This window comes from Hibiscus syriacus, unplaced genomic scaffold (genome assembly GCF_006381635.1).
Source record: "Hibiscus syriacus cultivar Baekdansim isolate YM2019G1 unplaced genomic scaffold, ASM638163v2 tig00004072_pilon, whole genome shotgun sequence".
NCBI lineage: Eukaryota > Viridiplantae > Streptophyta > Magnoliopsida > Malvales > Malvaceae > Hibiscus > Hibiscus syriacus.
In genome coordinates, this window is record NW_024061998.1 from 2,274,656 (window position 1) to 2,293,108 (window position 18,453).

Below are 18,453 nucleotides of genomic sequence, written 5' to 3' on the forward strand. Positions count from 1 at the left end.
AGCAACTAGAACTTGAAATCAAGAAACTACAGAGCTATACAAAATCAGAAGGGCACCTTAATTTTTTAGCATTTACACTCTGTGAACTCAGTAAACTATGAAAGAATTGTACCCACGACCCACCTAAGCATAGTGGCTTTATAGTTCCACTTCAATCAATGGTTAAGCTGAAACATAGTTCATCAACAAAATGGTTTTTAAGAATAAGAAACTCTAGCTCAAACTCTCGACGACCTCCAAACCACATAATAAAAGCTTCGATTGTGGTAAGTTAACAGAACAGTGAAAATTTCATTCTGCAATAAAGAATACCAAACATACAAAAATGTCTTAGCAAACTTCAATGATATAAGAGACAAAATTAGTGAACTTTGTTGATTCCTAATGACATGCATTCATTAAGACAATTAGCAAGTAAGCAGCCTATCTAACTCCTAGCATTGCATCTTTTAAATGGTAGCTTGGTATTCATCGATGGTTTGTTCCATCGCATCCAACTGGGAGATCACGTATTCGAGTTTTTTTAAACAGATTTCATTCGATATTCTCGAACTATAATCACACTTCTCAAATGAACGATACTCACAGGCACTCTTGATTTCATCCCTCAACGTCACTTGGATGTCCTGGGCGTTTTTAAAACCGAAATGCGTTAATTATCGGAAAATTCCCAACTAATACGTAATGCTACAATCCAATCTTAATTCAACCCAACGCTTAAAACTAACAATTTAAACCCTAATTCAAATCTTATCAGGAAATTCAGGTTAAGAACAATGATACAGCAGAATAAAGCAGGAATCTTGATCATCTTCGTGAATTCACGAATTGTTGATATATTCTTTCCTGGGACCCGTAGGATTCGCGAGTTCATCCATGACACCTCCAGGCAGCTCCAAAACCCTAACTATTCGCTGTATCCAATCGAAACCACGAAAAAGCTAGCTTATCTCAGAATTTCTTGTTAGAGGAAAAAAATACTGGAACTTTCCTTAAAGGAATTGAAAGTTCTTTCGTTACCTTCTCCACATTTTGAAGCCGCTGCAAGGAGGTGTTTTGAGTGGGAGAATCCATGGAAATTTCTCCCTTCTTCATACCAGCAAAACCTGAAGTTACCTCTCGGAATAATGAGTAAATTACACACTTACTTACCGAACTTTACTCTCTTCTATTTCACTCACCGTACTTTCAAATTTTCAATTTGTTCATTGAGCTTTAGGCATTTAACTTTTTTGGTCACTCAACCATTAAATAATTAACGGTGTTCTGACTAGACAACTTGTACTAAAACAATGTAGTTTTTAATCTTTGAAAAACTAAAATTTAGATCAAAACAACGTCGTTTTGGTCTAAATAAAAAATTAAATTTCTTTTCGTTTTTCATTTTATGTCTTTCTCTTCCACCTCATTCCCTCATCTCTCTCCAAATCATGCCATTTACCCCAATTTTCTCCTCCCATTTCTGTCTTCAACATGAACTACCCCAAATCCCGATCATCACGCCATCGTCCCTTCATCGTTACCTTTCTCCTTACCGTGTAAAATGGTTGTCCGACCATCGCATTAAAAAAATTGAAGGTAAAACTTTCAACCTTTTTATTTTCTTTTGTTTTTCTCTCTTCTATGCTTATTTCTGATTTCACTCTTTTTTTACTTCTCACCATGACCATTTCACATCGTTGTCGACCATCACGAAGGCTAAACGATGGAGGGACAAATGTTTATTCCCTTTTCTATTTCTCTTTGTTTTTTTGGATGCTTTGTTGTGTTTTAGTTTATGATTTTTGAATTTAGTGATTGAGTTTGTTGTGTTTTTATGCTAATAATGTAACACCCCCAACCCGTATCCGACCCGGATCCGAGTCCGAGATGTCACATTGACTTTTCAAACTTTGACTCTTAAAGAAAATCATGAAAATTTTAAACTTTCATTAAAATTTTAGATGTCAATTCACACAAGTTGGACCAAAATAAACAAAATCAATCACAGCATTAGTAATTCACAATTTTGTTACATGCCAACACACTATATACAACCAAATATCTACACTTAACTACAATTCTGATATGATCTGTGGAAAGGAGAGTCTGACCTGTCTTGCTCCTCTTCACTTCTCTAGCTTTTCAGAACCTACGTGTGAAACACTCACACGCTAAGTCGATGACTTAGTGAGACAAATAAACATATAATGTAAACTATAACTTGTAATCATGCATGAATAATTACTACTATTATATCATACCACTCATATCCTTATTCATGTAACAAATACACTACATACATACATGTCATTATCATTCATATCTCTTATTCTCTTGTTCATATCATATATCTTAACATGTACTCACTTATATCATATAACATATACAATCAAGCAACTATATCATCTTCATTTTTATCACTATCATAGATTCCTTTTATTATATGATCTTATAATTACCATTTGTACAATCATATATCACACATAACATTTCACAAGGAAACAAACATATTATCATATCAAGTTTATTTATATTGTCTCTTTATTAGCCCATGTACACATATGAGAACTAAAGATATGCGAGTACATAGAGGTTGTGCACTATGATGTCACCACAGCTCGTATAATTCCCTCAAGGGGCATCGAAAATTTGTCCCGAATGACCACTATGTCCCGAAGGACCACTGATTATTCCGAAGAACCACTATATCCCGAAGGACCACTGTTTGTCTTGAAGGACCACTAATAATCCCTCGACTCTTGGCATGCCAACTATACCCCTAGCTCTCATATCACATAACATGGGCATTATCTTTTATACCATTACACATCTTCATATAGCCACATAGCTTTTCACATAACATTTCTATTTGCACATGTAATTACTTAACTTATTTTCACATAGCTCGTGTTCCATATTCATATCTCATAAGCACGTAGCTCCTATTACTTATATTCACATATTTCACTTACGCGTAGAACATTTTCATATAATTCACATTTACATGTCACATAGCTTATATTATTTCTCACGTAGTCACATAGATCCATATCATATAACATATATCCAAAGTGCATAGAATCGCATAGATCATATCATATAGCTTAGATCATTTCTTAGATGTTCATGTAAACCTACATATCATATCTTGTTCACATATAATCATATATACTTCATATAGCACATAGAAACACCTAGAATACTTCCACATAGCTTATATCAATTTTCTGAGTCCTTTCATATTACTTGATAACATATATCATATATGTATATAATAACTTATGTCATATCATCTACCTTATACTTCATTTATTTGTATTCCCTTAGATTACATTAACTATGTCGTATTTCTAAACATATATCGTTTAATGGTATTTTATTTATATATTAATTTAATCTATTTACTTAATTCAATTTCATATATTCCTTATAACCTTTTCATATAGCTCCATAAATCTTTAGCATATAACTTATCTTATATATTCGTATCATCCTTTTTATATTCAAGTTTCCTAATTGATATATTATTCCCATTTCATTCTATACGTCAATCTTATTTAGTTCCCTTAACTCTCATTAAATCAAAAAGCTCTATTATACTAATTCTCATAATGGATCATACCACTATATACTTGTCCAACTCATGTTTCTATTAAGCATATACTGTTACACATGTTTACCTAGTTCCTATCACTTCTCATGAACTCACTTTCATCATATTTTCCTATTATTACATATTTTATCTCATAACCATGTATTCAAATAGTCTTATATTTCATTATCATATGACTTATATTTGTTCTCCTATAGCTCTTCATAAACATCTATTTCCATTTCCATATATCACTTGACTGATCTTCTATATTCCTATAATTTCATAACTTATTTTATATTCTCTCATTAACACTTAATAGTGTTTTTACGTAAACCACATAGCACATACAAAACATATCAATTCATACAATCAAACATACATACACTTCATGTTGTTAACATACTTATGATCAAGACTTAATGAATTATTACTATAGGAAATAGACTTATCACAAGTCCAATTTTCATATAATCTTATAAAAATAAATTGCACTCACCTTGGCCTCACTACGTTCCAATCCACTTATGATTTCCTCTCTTTCGATCGAATCCTAACTTGATAATCATTCCGAAACTTGTTCATGTTCGATATCTACATAATCACACATTGATACATATCAATATCCAATTGATATACTTTAATCTATCATTTCTTAGACCAAAAGAAAGGTCTATTTCTATTTCCCCTTTGAAGTGCATCGATACATTCTACAGTGCATCGATGCATTCTTTAACATGTGCATCGATGCACTACCCATGCATTGATACACCCACCACCTTCGATGTTTTCATTTTAAGGGGGTTCATCAATGCACTCCTTATGCATCGATGCACTAATTGCATTCGATGTTTCTTCTTTAAAGAGTGCATCGGTACACATTGAATGTGCATCGATACACCTTACCCAGAATTTGCATTTTAAGCCAAAAAACCATCAACTTTTCACTCAATACTTCTATTTTAAGCCCCTATCATGTCATTAAACTCAACTACCATTACTTAAATCAACTTATATCCATATAAATCATCTTTATCTTCCATATCTCATCATGATTCTTAAAATTTAAGAATCTTACAAAACTTTCAACTTTGTTATTAATTCTTTCTAACTTCATAAATCTCTTATTCTTATTGATGGCAAGTCAAATTCAACTTTCAATTCTTATTATAAACTCTACTTCAATATTTCACTCAAGAACTCCAAATCTTTAATCTTCATTAACTCATTTATCTTTTGATTTTAAGATAACTTAAGCTTTCCTTAAGCTTAGTTATCATCTAATGATCAAAACCCCATCTTAAATTCGGCTAAATATCAACCAACAAGAGATCTTACCTTTGCTTATGACTTCACGTGAAGAAAAAGAAGAAAGGAGAAGAAGAGAACTCTGGAGAAATCTCTCATCTTCCACGTGGTTCCCTTATCTTATAAAGGGAAATAAAAATCTTACTTGTCAATTGACCACGTTACCCTTTAATTCATTCAATAATTACCAAACAACCTTCAACTATATTTCTAATAAGTCATTAAACTATATAACTATTCTACTTTTATCACCAAATTCTGAAACTTTACAATTTGATTACTAACTCGGTATTGAGGATGTTACAGATAAAGATGTTAATGTTAAAAAAAATTTTGTTGAGAGATAATGATTGTGTTGTGTTTTTTTATGCTTGTTGTGTTTTGGGGATTTGTTGAAAAATAGAAACAATGCGTTCGATTGGGAAATAGTGATGGCGATGATACAATTTAGAAGCTTGACTGGGATGATGGTGGTTCTAAAAAGGGCGGTTAAGATGGTGGTCGGAGAAGGATGTGGGGGTGGGGTGGGGTGGGGTGGGGTGGGGTGGGGTGGAAGTGGGAGAGGGAGAGGGAGAGGGAGGGAGAGGGAGGGTGGGGTGATTAAGTTTTTTATTTTATTTTATTTAAATATTACACATCATACACACACACATATATATATATATATTAATATATAATGATTATATATATATATATAATCATTATATATTAATAAAATAGCCATGTCATCTTCTTGTTATTGAGTAAACAATCAAGTGACAAAAAAGTTTAATGTCTAAAGTTTAGTGAGTAATTAAAAAATTGAAAGTATGGTGAGTGAAATAAGAGAAAGTAAAGTTCAATGAGTAAGCGTATAATTTACCCCGAAATAATTGGCTTATAATATAAAACAAAAAAGGTCAAATTGTACAATAGTAATGCAGTATGCATTTTTGCAGATTTAGTCCTCTTTTATAATTTGACAAAATAATTAATATCAAATTTTTAATTAGAATAAAAAATATACTATGATTGATTCAATTTGATAAAAACAAATAAAAATTTAAGAATTAAAAAAACAAAATAACAGTTTAAAATATCAAAAATTTAAGAATTAAAAAAACAAAATAACAGGTTAAAATATCATAAATTAAGGACTAAATACGAAGAATGTATAGTACAAGATCCTTATATATAATTTGTCCCTCCCTAAAAACATATCGTCCAGTCCAGTAGATTACACATCGTTTTAGTATTGTTATTAGAGGGAAGCCGTTTGAAAGTCAAAACTCACTTCGATTACGTGGTGACACGTGGTTGGATAGTTTCTTCGGCTAATATAATAGGGAAGTTTTACAGTGTGGTATTCGGTAAAGAAATACATTATCGGTTTTGTTATTATTTTTTTAACAAAATTTGTAAAAAATTACTTAAAATATTAATATTTTTTAACAATTTCAGTAAAATATCTAATAATAACAAAACTGATAGAAAAAATAACAAAACCAGTAATTACCGGATTTATTAATAAAATCAGTAAAACTTCTAATAATAACAAAACTGATAGAAATAATAATTTTTGTGATAAATTTTTTACAAATTTTATTAAATAATAATAATATCGGTAACATTTTTTTTTAGTAATATATTAAGGTTACCGCACGGCGGTCATTTCCCAATATAATACACAGAACCGAAACCAAAATTCCTTTCCTTATTTTGTTAGACCAAATCAAAAAACATCAAGTGGGAGAAACGAGCTGAATCCATGGCGGCCTCTAAGCTACAAGCTCTTTGGAATCACCCTGCCGGACCCAAAACCAGTGAGTTGACTCGCCCCTTCTTCTATTCCGATTATTAGATTCCAATTATTCGTATTGATAGATCCTTTATTGTATTTATTGGATTAATTTGTATTAGCGAAATTTCAATTTTTTCCATGAATCTTTTTTCTCCGACAAGATCCATTTTTTTACATAATATTTGTTCGGTATTTGGGTTTCTCTTCAAACTTTGATAGTGAAGAAACTAGAATCACTTATTTATATATGAGTTTTTCTGCTCGGTTGGAAATGAGGCAGTTCCCAGAATCTAGATTTGGTGCAAATAGTTTAGTCTTGTTTAACTAGAATGTCCAGTTAGATTGATTTCCTCTGAACAATGAAACACAAGTTTTTGGCTGATTGATTTCCTCTGAAGAATGAAAACCAATTTTTTGGCTTTTGAAAATATATGATAACTAGTGAAGGCATATAACTGCACAACACGGAAAGAATACTAGTATCCCATCAATTGATGGCATTTGAATATGAGAATCAAATTGAATTTATTACATGCTTTTGAGGTCGCAACCCATGTCACTCGTTTCCAAATGTGAGTGTTGGATATGGGTATGAATCTGGCACGAATATGGTTACATTTTTGTAAATTTTCTATGTATTTGGAGGATTCTTGGAGGGCATATTCTCATCCGTGGTTCTGACAGGAGTGTCAAACGCAGGGACTTCACGAAAAATGAAGAGTTTGAGCAACATAAGGCTCAAGTATGATTTGTTAGATTAGTTTATACTTTATAGATTGATGGAGTGAGGTGTTATGAGCTTCTGATAATCCAATAAATATAAATAGATATCTTGCTGGATGATATATTGACATGTACAATCTGCAGGAGATATTTTGTAGAAGATATGTTGACATGTAAATCTACCAAAGTGGTTTATTGCTTTAAACTAACAAGGTATTTTAATGATTCAGGTTATTGATTCTTAAAAGCATACATTAAAAAAAAAAACTATTGGCTTGTTTCATTTCAGTTCACTTTTGGGCACCAACTTTTATATGGGGCATTAGCATAGCAACATAGCTGACTTCACGAAACCACCAGAAAAACTCTCCTACCCTCAGCAAATAGGTATGTGGCGTTTTATGATTTCTAATAGATCTATATCTGTGTGTTGAACATGCTATTTTATTCTGAAATAATTGCTTCCTTGTATTTATTGAATGCTGCTTTCTGGTACACCATTGGTTACTGCAACCGGAGTCATCTGGTCACGCTATAGCACTGTAATTACTCCGGTAAGTTTGATGATTGATTAGATTACCTATAAGTGTGCACATATAGGAACTTCAATGTTCTTTTAACACTTAAAATAAGTATAAGTTCGGGCTGGTTTTGATTCTCAGTCATTCCTCGATTTTAAAACGCAGAAGAACTGGAATCTCTTTAGTGTGAACATTGCTATGGCCAGAACAGGCATATACCAACTGTCCCGAAAAATAAAGTAAGTCAACTTAACCATTGATATCTGTTTCCCTTCTCATATTTGAACCTTTCCGGCATATGTTGATTCTGTTGTCTCTGTTGCCATTGATTTCTATGGCTGCTCTCTGATGCGCTGTTTTTATATGTTTTTATCGATATTTCAGACATGATTACTTTCCAGAGGGCGAGGTAAAGCCTGCTGTTGCAACAGAATGATTGCGAAATCTTCCGAAAATGCCGTTTTTCCTGGGTCAATTATCAGTTTTCTTGTTTTGCTGTTAATTAAAAGATGTTACACTTGGCTCTATAGCTTTGAATTATTTCAAGCATGTTGTGTTGTGGAAATTAGTAACATGATGTTGAGTTTAATTCTGATTTGTAGAGCTATCAAGAGATACTGAACTGATCAACTGATGACCTATCATTTTCAATAATGCTTTTGTTCCCTCACTTCATCTCTCTTCCCATAATATATATATTTTTATAACTTAACTTTATGCATTATAAATTTTAGAAAAAGAAATAGAACTATATTTTAGTTTTTTATTTTTATTTTTGTTTACCCATCATTCATTAATTGTAAACTAGGTTGTGAATTTGGTGATGGTTATTTTCTGGTAAACTTCTTAAATGGACAGTCCATTTTTAGCGTGCTTGCAATTTTTCCATTGAAATAAAATTCCTTGTGATTGAGTCATCCAACTTTTAGGGTGTTATCAAATTGGTTACTATCCTTAGAATTGAGATGTCTGATGGCTATTTGACACCGGGCTCCCTTAGTAACTAGTGTCTGATGGCTATGTGAGACCAAATACTAGTCAGTGTTGCATTCAGATAATGCACAATATGTTCAGGTGTGTATTTAGATAATGCACAAGAATATCAGTGTTGTATTTAGATAATACGTAACAGTTACAAGCATTAGGGTTAGAAATTCTTTAGAGGCGTACTCATGGCGAGGCCCTTAGCGAAGGACTAAGGGAAGCGTGAGACTCATATGGCCAAGGTAGAACAGTAAAGCCTATGTAGGTAGCACTTGACCTATATCATGAATGTACCTACTACTCAATGTCATGTCTTCAGCATATTTTTTTTTATGGAATTCTTATGCTTCTCTAGATTAGGGATTATATTATTGGGCTTTGTAAGCTCAGTCATTGGATGTTTTCCGTTAGCAGGTCAGTAGCTTGGGCAGTTAATGGAGCACTGTCGCAGTAGGACTTCTAGTATCTCCGACAGAGTATTGTACTTTAGTTTTAGTGGGTATGTGTATTCATAGAACCTTATGTATTTCAGTTGTAAACTTCAAGATGTATTATTTGTTTTAAATTATGTGTCATGGAGCTTTGGTTTTGTAAAATATTTTTATAACAGTTATTTATGTTTTATTATGATACCATTCAGTATGTTTGAAAATGAAATAAAAATGTTTTGAAAATCAAGGGTTGTCTCGGCAGCCTAGTGAGGCACTTTAGGCCCAATCGAGTTTAGGATGTTACATTTTTAACCTATAAATAGACATCATCAACCTAGGTCTGACATTGACATTAAGGATCGTTATACAAATTCCTCATATAAATGAAAGAGTGATTTTTTTGGGGATCTCCATCAATTATTTTTCTTCTTTAAACTACATGAATCGGGTGACATGAATTGTCTATAACTCCACAATGAACAATCAGCTACTATTTTTTAACTAAATTAAAAGAAACAAACAACATATAGTCATCATAACTCAAATGTCATCATCGAAATTTATAATACTTATTTCTAGAAACAAACATATTAAAATACCATAGAATAAGGACTAAATACAAAGAATAGATAGTACAAGAACCTATAAATAAAATTTGAAACCCCCCAAACACCCCCCCTCCCAAAAAAAACTAATATCGTCAAGCGGATTTCAATACGCACGGTCTGACTAGAGCAGCCATTTGAAAGTCAAAAAGTCAATATAGCTACGTGGTGACACACAGTTGGATAGTTGCTCAGCACTAGCTAATATAAAACTATACAGAACCAAAACCAAAATTCTTCCTTTATTTTGTTAGACCAAACCAAAAAAAATCAGTAAAGTGGGAAAAACGAGCTGAATCCATGGCGGCCTCTAAGCTACAAGCTCTGTGGAATCACCCAGCCGGACCCAAAACCAGTGAGTTGACTCGCTCCTTCTTTTAATCCGATGATTAGATTCCAATTACTCGTATTCGATAGATCCTTTTTGTATGTATTTGATTAATTAGTATTAGCAAAATCTCAATTTTTATCCATGAATCTTTGTTCGCCGACACGATCTATGCTTTTGTACATAAGATTCGTTCGGAATTTGGGTTTCTCTTAAAATTTTCATGTCGAAGAAACTAGAATCGCTGATTTATAGATTCGTTCGGTATTTGAGTTTTGTTTAATTTGAATGCCCAGTTAGGGTGATTTCCTCTGAGCAATGAAACCCAATATTTTGGCTTTTGAAAATATACGATAACAAGTGAAGGCATATAAACTGCACGACTCGGAAAGTATACTAGTATCCCACCAACTGATGACGTTTGAATATGTGAATCAGATTGAATTAGTTGCATGATTGTGAGGTTGCAACCCACGTACTCGGTTTCGAATATCAGTGTTGGATACGGGTATTAATCTGGCGTGGATATGGTTACATTTTGTAAATTTTCTATATATTTGGAGGATTCTTGGAGGTCATATTCTCATCCGTGGGTCTGACATTAGTGATGAACACTGGGACTTCACGAAAAATGAAGAGTTCGAGAAACATAGGCTGCAAGGCCGGCAACTGTGATTTACTACAATAGCTTATACTTTATAGATTGATGAAGGGAAGTGAGGTGTTATGATAATCCCATAAATATAAATGGATATCTTGTTAGATGATATATTGATATGTACGGTCTACCAAAGTGGTTTATTTCTTTAAACTAACTAGGTATTTTAATGATTCAGGTTATTGATTCTTAAAAACATACATAAAAAAAAACTATTGGCTTGTTTCATTTCAGTTCACTTTTGGGCACCAACTTTTAAATGGGGCATTAGCATAGCCAACATAGCTGACTTCGCGAAACCACCAGAAAAAATCTCCTACCCTCAGCAAATAGGTATGTGATGTTTCATGATTTCTAATTGATCTATATCTGTGTGTTGCACATGTTATTTTATTCTAAAGTATTTGTTTCCTAGTATTTATTGAATGCTGTTTTCTGGTACCCCAGCGGTTACTGCAACTGGAGTCATCTGGTCACGTTATAGCATGGTAATCACGCCGGTAAGTTTGATGGTTGATTAGATTACCTATAAGTTTGTACACATAGGAACTTCAATGTTCTTTTAACACTTATAATCAGTATAAGTTCGGGCTGGTTTGATTCTCATTCATTCCTCAATTTGAAAATGCAGAAGAACTGGAATCTCTTTAGTGTGAACATTGCTATGGCTGGAACAGGCATATACCAACTGTCCCGAAAAATAAAGTAAGTCAACTTAACCAATGATATCTGTTTCCCTTCCCTTATTTGAACCTTTGCAGCATATGTTGCCAATTTTTTTATATGTTTTTCGTCGATATTTCAGACATGATTACTTTTCAGAGGGCGAGGCAAAGCCTGCTGTTGCAACAGAATGATGGCGAAATCTTCCAAAAATGCCGTTTTTCCTGGGTCAATTATCAGTTGTTTTCTTGTTTTTGCTGTTAATTAAAAGTTGCTACACTTGGCTCTATTAGCTTTGAATTATTTCAAGCATGCTGTGTTTTGGAAATTTTGTAACATGATGTCGAGTATAACTCCTGATTTGTAGAGCCATCAAGGGATACTGAACTGATCAAGTGAAGCCCTATCAATTTCAATAATGCTTTTGTTCTCTCTCATTTCAACTCTCTCCCCATTAAGTTAATATTTAATATTACCCCTAAAAGACTGTTAAAACACTAAATATGTCCTTCAACAATGATTTTATATCTAATTTATCCTATAAATCTTTATAATTTTCAAGAATTCCAAATTATAATTATACTTGAATATTATTTTTAAAAACAAAAATCTAATAAAACATTAGAAATTAAAAGATCTAGAAGAAATTGAATGTTTGAATTTTTAATGTTTTATTAGATTTTTTAATTTTAATTTTTAATGTTTTATTAAATTATTTAAAATAATCCCAATTTGTGGGAGAGGTTCAATTATCCTCAACGAGAAGAAACTAGCTGTAGTAGTGACAACTCTCAGAAGAAGAAGAAGAAGAAAACACTATCTTGCTCTCAAACAATGAAACAAACTCCTATTTTACACTTGTGTTTAAAGGGTTGCAGTAATTCACTCAACATACTGTCTATAACCATGATAAACAGTTCGTCACTAGTCCTCACCGGTTACTTTATAACAAAGACATTTCCAGCTTATTGTCACTCATTCAGCAAATGTGACATAGTTGACAGTGAAGATACCAATGTATTATTCCAAATAACCCATCATAACTGCCCAAATTAAGATTAGTTAAAATAATAAAAATTTATTTAATATTTATTTTCTTATATACTTGTCAAATTTTAGTATTTTCTAGATATTTTAATCTTAATTTTTTTTACATTTTAATGTTTTTATAGATTTTTATTTTTAGAAATTTTATTCAAGAATAATTAGCATAATTTTTGGATTTTTTTTTAAAATTAGAAAGTTTTTGGGATAATTAGATATAAAATTACTATTCAAGGACCTATGTAATGTTTTTAGTAGAATTTTAGAAGTAAAACTAAATATTAATTTTTTTATTATTGTTGCCACATCATCAACTTAACGAAGATGACAGTGGAGTGACTATTTTGTTATAAATCGATAACGTTAGTGACCGTTTTATTATAAATTGATAATATTAATAATCAATTTCTTACTTTTGAAACTTTAATGGAAAAAATGACTCAAACACTAATAATCATTTGTGTAATTTATCCGTAAATATTTATGAGGATAACTCATTATTTATACAATTGGATTTTAAACCACATTCTTATACTTTATATATTCAGTATTTTAATTCTATCGATTTAATTAAAATGGGTAAAGTACACAAATGATCCCTCAACTATAAAACATTATTTTATTAAATCTTTTGACTATTAAAAGTTTCAAAATGGTCTTCCCACTATAGAATGTTACTTTGATAAGTCATTTGACTATTAAAAGTTACAAAATGATAACCTAACTATTCATTATGTTCAAAACTCATCATTTTCTGTTAAAAAATAGTAGTTGTTTAAGTTGGACGTCAAAATGACTGGGATATGATAGTCGTATGAGATTCTGATATCAAATTTTATCATATCACAATCAACAAGTTGACATTCAAAGCAAAATATTGTCTATTTTTAATGAAAAATGACGTTTTGGAACATAATAAATAGTCAGATGATCATTTTATAACTTTTAATATTCAAGGGATTTAATAAAGCAGAACCCCATAGTCAAGGAACCATTTGTATACTTTACCCATTTAAAATTTACTTTTGGGAAAATCTCATAATCTTTAGTAGAATATTATCGGATCATCCAATATTATATCATTGATTATTTTCTTATCGCATATCTTAATTTAATTGTAGTGAATTTCACATAAAATATATAAACATGAATATTCTTGATAACTCGATTAATTAATGAATCTTTATGAAGATAATATTTTTAAATTTTATTTTCTTAATTTCAGGCATCAAGATTCAAATATTTAGTTTTACTTAAAAGATTAATTTCTTATTTTAGGTGTGTTGGTTAAATTAATTATAATATTTTTTTCGATAAACCTGCTACTAATGTAAGATAATGTATATGTTCAAAGGCTCTTAACTAATTGATAATATTTTCGGGTTTCGGCTTAAATTTAGATCATTTTGTTTGAGTCTGTTTCGGATATTGGTTCATGTAAATCAGTTCGGATCAAATTTATCAAATCTAAATAACAACTGCCTTAACTACTATCATCTCATGGTTCGGGCAATTAAAGGGGTTAGCTCGCACCAGGCCAGTGTTAAAAAAGCCCAATTGAAGGCATCCTTTTCTTCATTGCATTTATAAGAATAAAAGCGGCGCCTTCGTTGCCCAAATCATAGTTCTCTGTCTCAATTCTATATCCTTGCCAGAGCTTCCAGCAGTGGCAGCAGCTCGATTTTCTCATAAAGTGATTCTCTTTATAAAAATTACCCAGATTATACTTTATTTTGTTTCTGTTTTTTTTAAATAGATTAAATATCGTTGGTGGCAACGTTGTGCTTCGATCTTCCTTTACATGTAAGTGATTTAATTTAATTTAATTTAGCTTTTTTGTTTTGTTGCAGGGAGTATTTTAAAGATTTTATGCACTCCGCAACCTTCTTTTTCTAGATATCGAGTGTTTTCGAGTTTTATTCATTTATTGCATTGAATGGTAATATCAGGGTTTTAGTGTCCTGTTTCTTCCATTATTGAGTGTTGAGAGAATACATATCAAAAGCAAAAAAAAAAGAGTGTTGAGAGAATACAAAAACATTTCCCCCCAATTCAGCGCATTTATCTTTGATTTCAATGGCAGCACAAAGCTTGTTTTCTGGGTTTTGCTCAAATTCAATAACCCCATTATATAGAAAGGTTCAAAGTCCGTTATCGCCCTCGTCGTATTCTCTTTCATATTCTTCTTGTTTCATTCGATCAAAACATCGGGTCTCCTTTAAACTCGAATATTTCCCACCTTCTGAAAGGTTCATGTCGGTAAGAAGATTAGAGTGTTCAAACAATGCAGAAAAAGTAAGTAATGTTGTTCCTGAGAAGGAAGGTTCGAAATCATGGGTTAAGCGGAGAAAGCTAGCTGTTTTTGTCTCTGGTGGAGGCTCGAATTTCAGGTCAATTAACCAAGCATGCATTGAAGGCTCTGTCAATGGAGACGTTGTTGTTTTGGTCACTAATAAACATGGTAATTTGTTCTCTTAAAGAAAATGCGAGTCAGTTAGAATTTTGTATATTTCTGGTTGTACTTCCCAGAATATAGTTGCTTAAAAAATACTTTGAATTAAGATGTGATTTAAGTAATGTAATTACAGAGGCTTTGAAGTAATTCATGTATCGTTTGTTGGTGTCTTTCAATTTTAAATGCTAACTCTTGAGATGGGGAAAAAAACCTTCTTGCAACTATTAGAATTACACATTCTTCTTTTTTGTGATGGCAGCTTGTGGAGGTGCACAATATGCTAGAGATAAAGGCATTCCAGTTATTTTGTTCCCGAAAAGAAAGGATGAACTCAATGGCCTGTCTTCTGGTGACCTTGTGAAGGTTCTTAGGTTGTTTTCTTCTTTCAGCCTAGTTATATTGGTCTGTCTACCCAATTATTTCGCGGGCTATTGCTTATGGGAATGATTGATTATCTGATTCAGGGAATTTGAAGTCGATTTCATTCTTTTGGCTGGATATCTGAAACTTATACCACCGGAGTTAATTCAAGCTTATCCTAGATCGATTTTTAACATCCATCCATCTCTTCTTCCAGCTTTTGGAGGTGAAGGTTATTATGGTATGGAAGTGCATAAAGCAGTTATTGCTTCTGGGGCAAGGTATGCTTTTGCCTTTAGTTTCATGTATCATGTTTTTATGTTATTCTTGGCATTTTGAACCCGTATCAGCTAGAAAAGGTTTGGTATTGTTTAGATACTCTGGTGCAACAATACATTTTGTTGATGAGCATTACGATACGGGTCGGATACTTGCACAGAAAGCTGTCCCTGTTCTCGCAAATGACACCGCTGAGGAGTTAGCCGCTAGGGTTCTACGAGAGGTTAGTTGATTTTATGTCTTTTTATTAAGAAATGTTTTCCTACATCTTTCTTCACTTCAACATCACCCTGTAGTAAATTGATTTTAAGGTGGTTATGAAATCGAATCATGATTATTATCAAGATCAAGTTCTATCGGATGATTATGAGACTGTTAAAAGTTCTTTAAGGATTTAGGAACTTTACGATGATCGTCGGTTTCTTTACAGGAACATAAATTATACGTGAAGGTGACAGCCGCTTTATGCGAAGACCGGATAGTTTGGAGAGAAGATGGTGTTCCTCTGATTCGGAGCAAAGAAAACCCAGAAGAATATTACTAACAAAACTAAACTGCAGCACTTGCAGTTTGTTACAAGTGCCTAAGAATACACAAGAATCACTCATCAAACGAGATTGTTAACTAGACTCGAACCCTTTTAGCTTTTTCTTCACTCTGTTTTCTAATTCTTCTTCAGCTCTTGTTTGAAAGAAAAACAAAAAGATGATGATATGAAAGCTACATGTACCAAAGGAAGAGTGTGATTGAATCCGTACCCTTGATCTCGACTTATTCCTTGGACTTAGATTTCATTAAGCTGGAGAAAGTAATCAAGATCATGGACTAAACGTGTACTGAAAAAAAACTTTAGGGATCAAATTGGAAAGAAAACTACCAGCATCTGGCATCTATGCGGTTAAACAAAATTCAATGATCAAATTGAAAAAATTACTAAATTTACGGATTAATTATTGTTTTATCCCTTTTAATTATCAATATATATTCAAAATTTTCAAGATGATTAAACCTTTGAATTGGGTAAAACTATTTTATGGCTTCGTCGTGTATTATAATATCGTTACAAAAATGAGGGAAAATGTTTATTTTTTAAATTATTTGAAGGAATTACAAGATAATATATGATTATAATTTTTATTAGTTATTTTTTATAATCATTGATAATATATATGTAAACGTAATTGTTTAGATGCATAATCTTTATAAAGAATAATATTTTTAGTCACTAAAATATTTTGATGTGTTAATTTTATAAGATAAGTTTAATTTAAAATATGATGTAGAATTTTTAAGTGACATTATATTCATTCAATTATTGGTAACTTAAGAAATTTGGATGGTTATATTTAACTTAATTTGATTAAACAATTGAATGATTTAAGTGATCAAAGAGAGTGTTATTTTTGTTTGAGGTCCTAAATTCGAGCAGTTACATTTACAGAGGTATGTCTAAGTTGACCATTTTAAATATGCATCCACCAGGCCTAAGTTGTATGACCTTCAGCGGTAACGATTTATATTTAATACAAATAAATATAAAGATTACTAGACCCCATAAGTCACTTTTGAAACTCATGAGTTCAATCTACTCCTAGAAGCACTAACATCGATGTTCAACAATGATATTTTAGGCCGAAAATAAATAACGAAACAGTGATACGTGTATTTCTGTTATAAAAAAGGATTACTCGATATCACAGGTTAACAAATTAAGCTGAATTTAGTTTACTTGATATTGTTCTTAATACAATATATAAGAGGATGTAAGATACTAAGATCAAATATATATTTTATTAAAATTTTTAACAAGATGTGAACATATGTAATTTAGTTATATTCTTTATTAAATAATAAAAGAATTTATATTCCAACAATCTATCAAATACAAAACGTTAAAAGCAAACTGATCATACATTTATTATTGTGTTGTTGCTGAAAGTAGCGGGGTGTTTAAAGGGGTCAATGAGAAGCTACAAAACGATGATCTCAATGGCATCTATGCAACTTTCAGGCCATGTTTGTACTCTACCTATTGCAGGCCACTCCCGTTTTCTTTGTTGATCAAATCTCCATTCGTCGAACCGCTCAAGTAAATTCCAATTGCTTAAAGCCAATGATTTAAATGTACACCGGTCTAAGAATCAGATGATTACATCATTTTTTAAAATCGAACCATAAATAATGTTAGAGTTGTGTGAATTAATTTTCTTTATCATACTCGAGATGCATGGTAAGAAATTTACTTCAAATAGATGTTAAAATGAGAATCCAATTAGGGACAGACTTAAGATTTTATGTCAAGGGTGTAAACTTAAAAGTTGCCGTAGAAATTTAGAAAATGCAAAATTACAAAATCTTAAGAGGTGTGAAATTAGACCATCAAATGGAAATACTAAAAAAATAAGAAAATGAAATTTTCAAAGGGTGTGATTGTACCCCGGTCAATCCCTGGATTCAACCCCTTCGTTACAGAACAATTAATTTGTGTATAACTTTTTTTTCTTTGCGAAACTCAGTTCGATTAGATCTATTTATATATCTTTGTAAATAAGAAACTTATCCTTGTAAATATATATTATGAATTAAGATTTAAAAGTAAGTCGATCAAAATTCTAAATCATGTTTAGACAAGAATTTTCTTGTACTTTTTTCTAACAGAGCGGATTTTTTCTTCTTTTATCTGTGATTTTTTTTTTCTAAAAATACTCCGTACATTAAATCTTAATATTCTTTATTTTAC

At 31.7% G+C, this 18,453-nt stretch overlaps 3 protein-coding genes and 1 pseudogene across 4 annotated transcripts; 3 read left to right on the forward strand and 1 right to left on the reverse strand.

The window, feature by feature from the left end:
* Positions 1-434: 434 nt before the first annotated feature.
* On the reverse strand, positions 435-1,092 carry LOC120188912 (mediator of RNA polymerase II transcription subunit 11-like). Of its 2 annotated transcripts, none has more exons than XM_039192299.1 (3): positions 1,021-1,092; positions 823-914; positions 435-648 (listed from the first exon to the last, which is right to left on the reverse strand). In XM_039192299.1, the coding sequence occupies exons 1-3, from the start codon at positions 1,072-1,074 to the stop codon at positions 450-452; spliced, it is 345 nt and encodes a 114-aa protein (XP_039048230.1). In that variant the 5' UTR covers positions 1,075-1,092; the 3' UTR covers positions 435-449. The 2 variants fall into 2 exon arrangements, with proteins under 2 accessions (XP_039048230.1, XP_039048222.1); XM_039192291.1 differs by having other exon boundaries at positions 823-941; positions 988-1,074.
* Positions 1,093-6,572: 5,480 nt separating this feature from the next.
* Positions 6,573-8,456, forward strand: LOC120189672 (annotated as a pseudogene).
* Positions 8,457-10,125: 1,669 nt separating this feature from the next.
* On the forward strand, positions 10,126-11,900 carry LOC120189664 (mitochondrial pyruvate carrier 4). The gene is made up of 5 exons (XM_039192888.1): positions 10,126-10,281; positions 11,147-11,245; positions 11,360-11,412; positions 11,544-11,617; positions 11,718-11,900. The coding sequence occupies exons 1-5, from the start codon at positions 10,227-10,229 to the stop codon at positions 11,767-11,769; spliced, it is 333 nt and encodes a 110-aa protein (XP_039048819.1). The 5' UTR covers positions 10,126-10,226; the 3' UTR covers positions 11,770-11,900.
* Positions 11,901-14,246: 2,346 nt separating this feature from the next.
* On the forward strand, positions 14,247-16,340 carry LOC120188845 (phosphoribosylglycinamide formyltransferase, chloroplastic-like). Its single transcript, XM_039192234.1, has 6 exons — positions 14,247-14,312; positions 14,470-15,080; positions 15,334-15,445; positions 15,539-15,715; positions 15,810-15,936; positions 16,144-16,340. The coding sequence occupies exons 2-6, from the start codon at positions 14,696-14,698 to the stop codon at positions 16,255-16,257; spliced, it is 915 nt and encodes a 304-aa protein (XP_039048165.1). The 5' UTR covers positions 14,247-14,312; positions 14,470-14,695; the 3' UTR covers positions 16,258-16,340.
* Positions 16,341-18,453: the final 2,113 nt, after the last annotated feature.

What these genes read in the sequence shown, in the direction of transcription:
- LOC120188912 (XM_039192291.1), bottom strand. Translation starts at nt 1,074, where the DNA reads ATGGATTCTCCCACTCAAAACACCTCCTTGCAGCGGCTTCAAAATGTG. An exon ending in TTTCAATTCCTTTAAGGAAA is followed by an intron (nt 942 to 987) that starts GTTCCAGTATTT and finishes GAGATAAGCTAG; the next exon opens with CTTTTTCGTGGTTTCGATTG. An exon ending in GAATATATCAACAATTCGTG is followed by an intron (nt 649 to 822) that starts AATTCACGAAGA and finishes ATAATTAACGCA; the next exon opens with TTTCGGTTTTAAAAACGCCC.
- LOC120189664 (XM_039192888.1), top strand. Translation starts at nt 10,227, where the DNA reads ATGGCGGCCTCTAAGCTACAAGCTCTGTGGAATCACCCAGCCGGACCC. An exon ending in CTCCTACCCTCAGCAAATAG is followed by an intron (nt 11,246 to 11,359) that starts GTATGTGATGTT and finishes CTGGTACCCCAG; the next exon opens with CGGTTACTGCAACTGGAGTC. An exon ending in ATAGCATGGTAATCACGCCG is followed by an intron (nt 11,413 to 11,543) that starts GTAAGTTTGATG and finishes TTGAAAATGCAG; the next exon opens with AAGAACTGGAATCTCTTTAG.
- LOC120188845 (XM_039192234.1), top strand. Translation starts at nt 14,696, where the DNA reads ATGGCAGCACAAAGCTTGTTTTCTGGGTTTTGCTCAAATTCAATAACC. An exon ending in GACCTTGTGAAGGTTCTTAG is followed by an intron (nt 15,446 to 15,538) that starts GTTGTTTTCTTC and finishes TATCTGATTCAG; the next exon opens with GGAATTTGAAGTCGATTTCA. An exon ending in CCGCTAGGGTTCTACGAGAG is followed by an intron (nt 15,937 to 16,143) that starts GTTAGTTGATTT and finishes GTTTCTTTACAG; the next exon opens with GAACATAAATTATACGTGAA.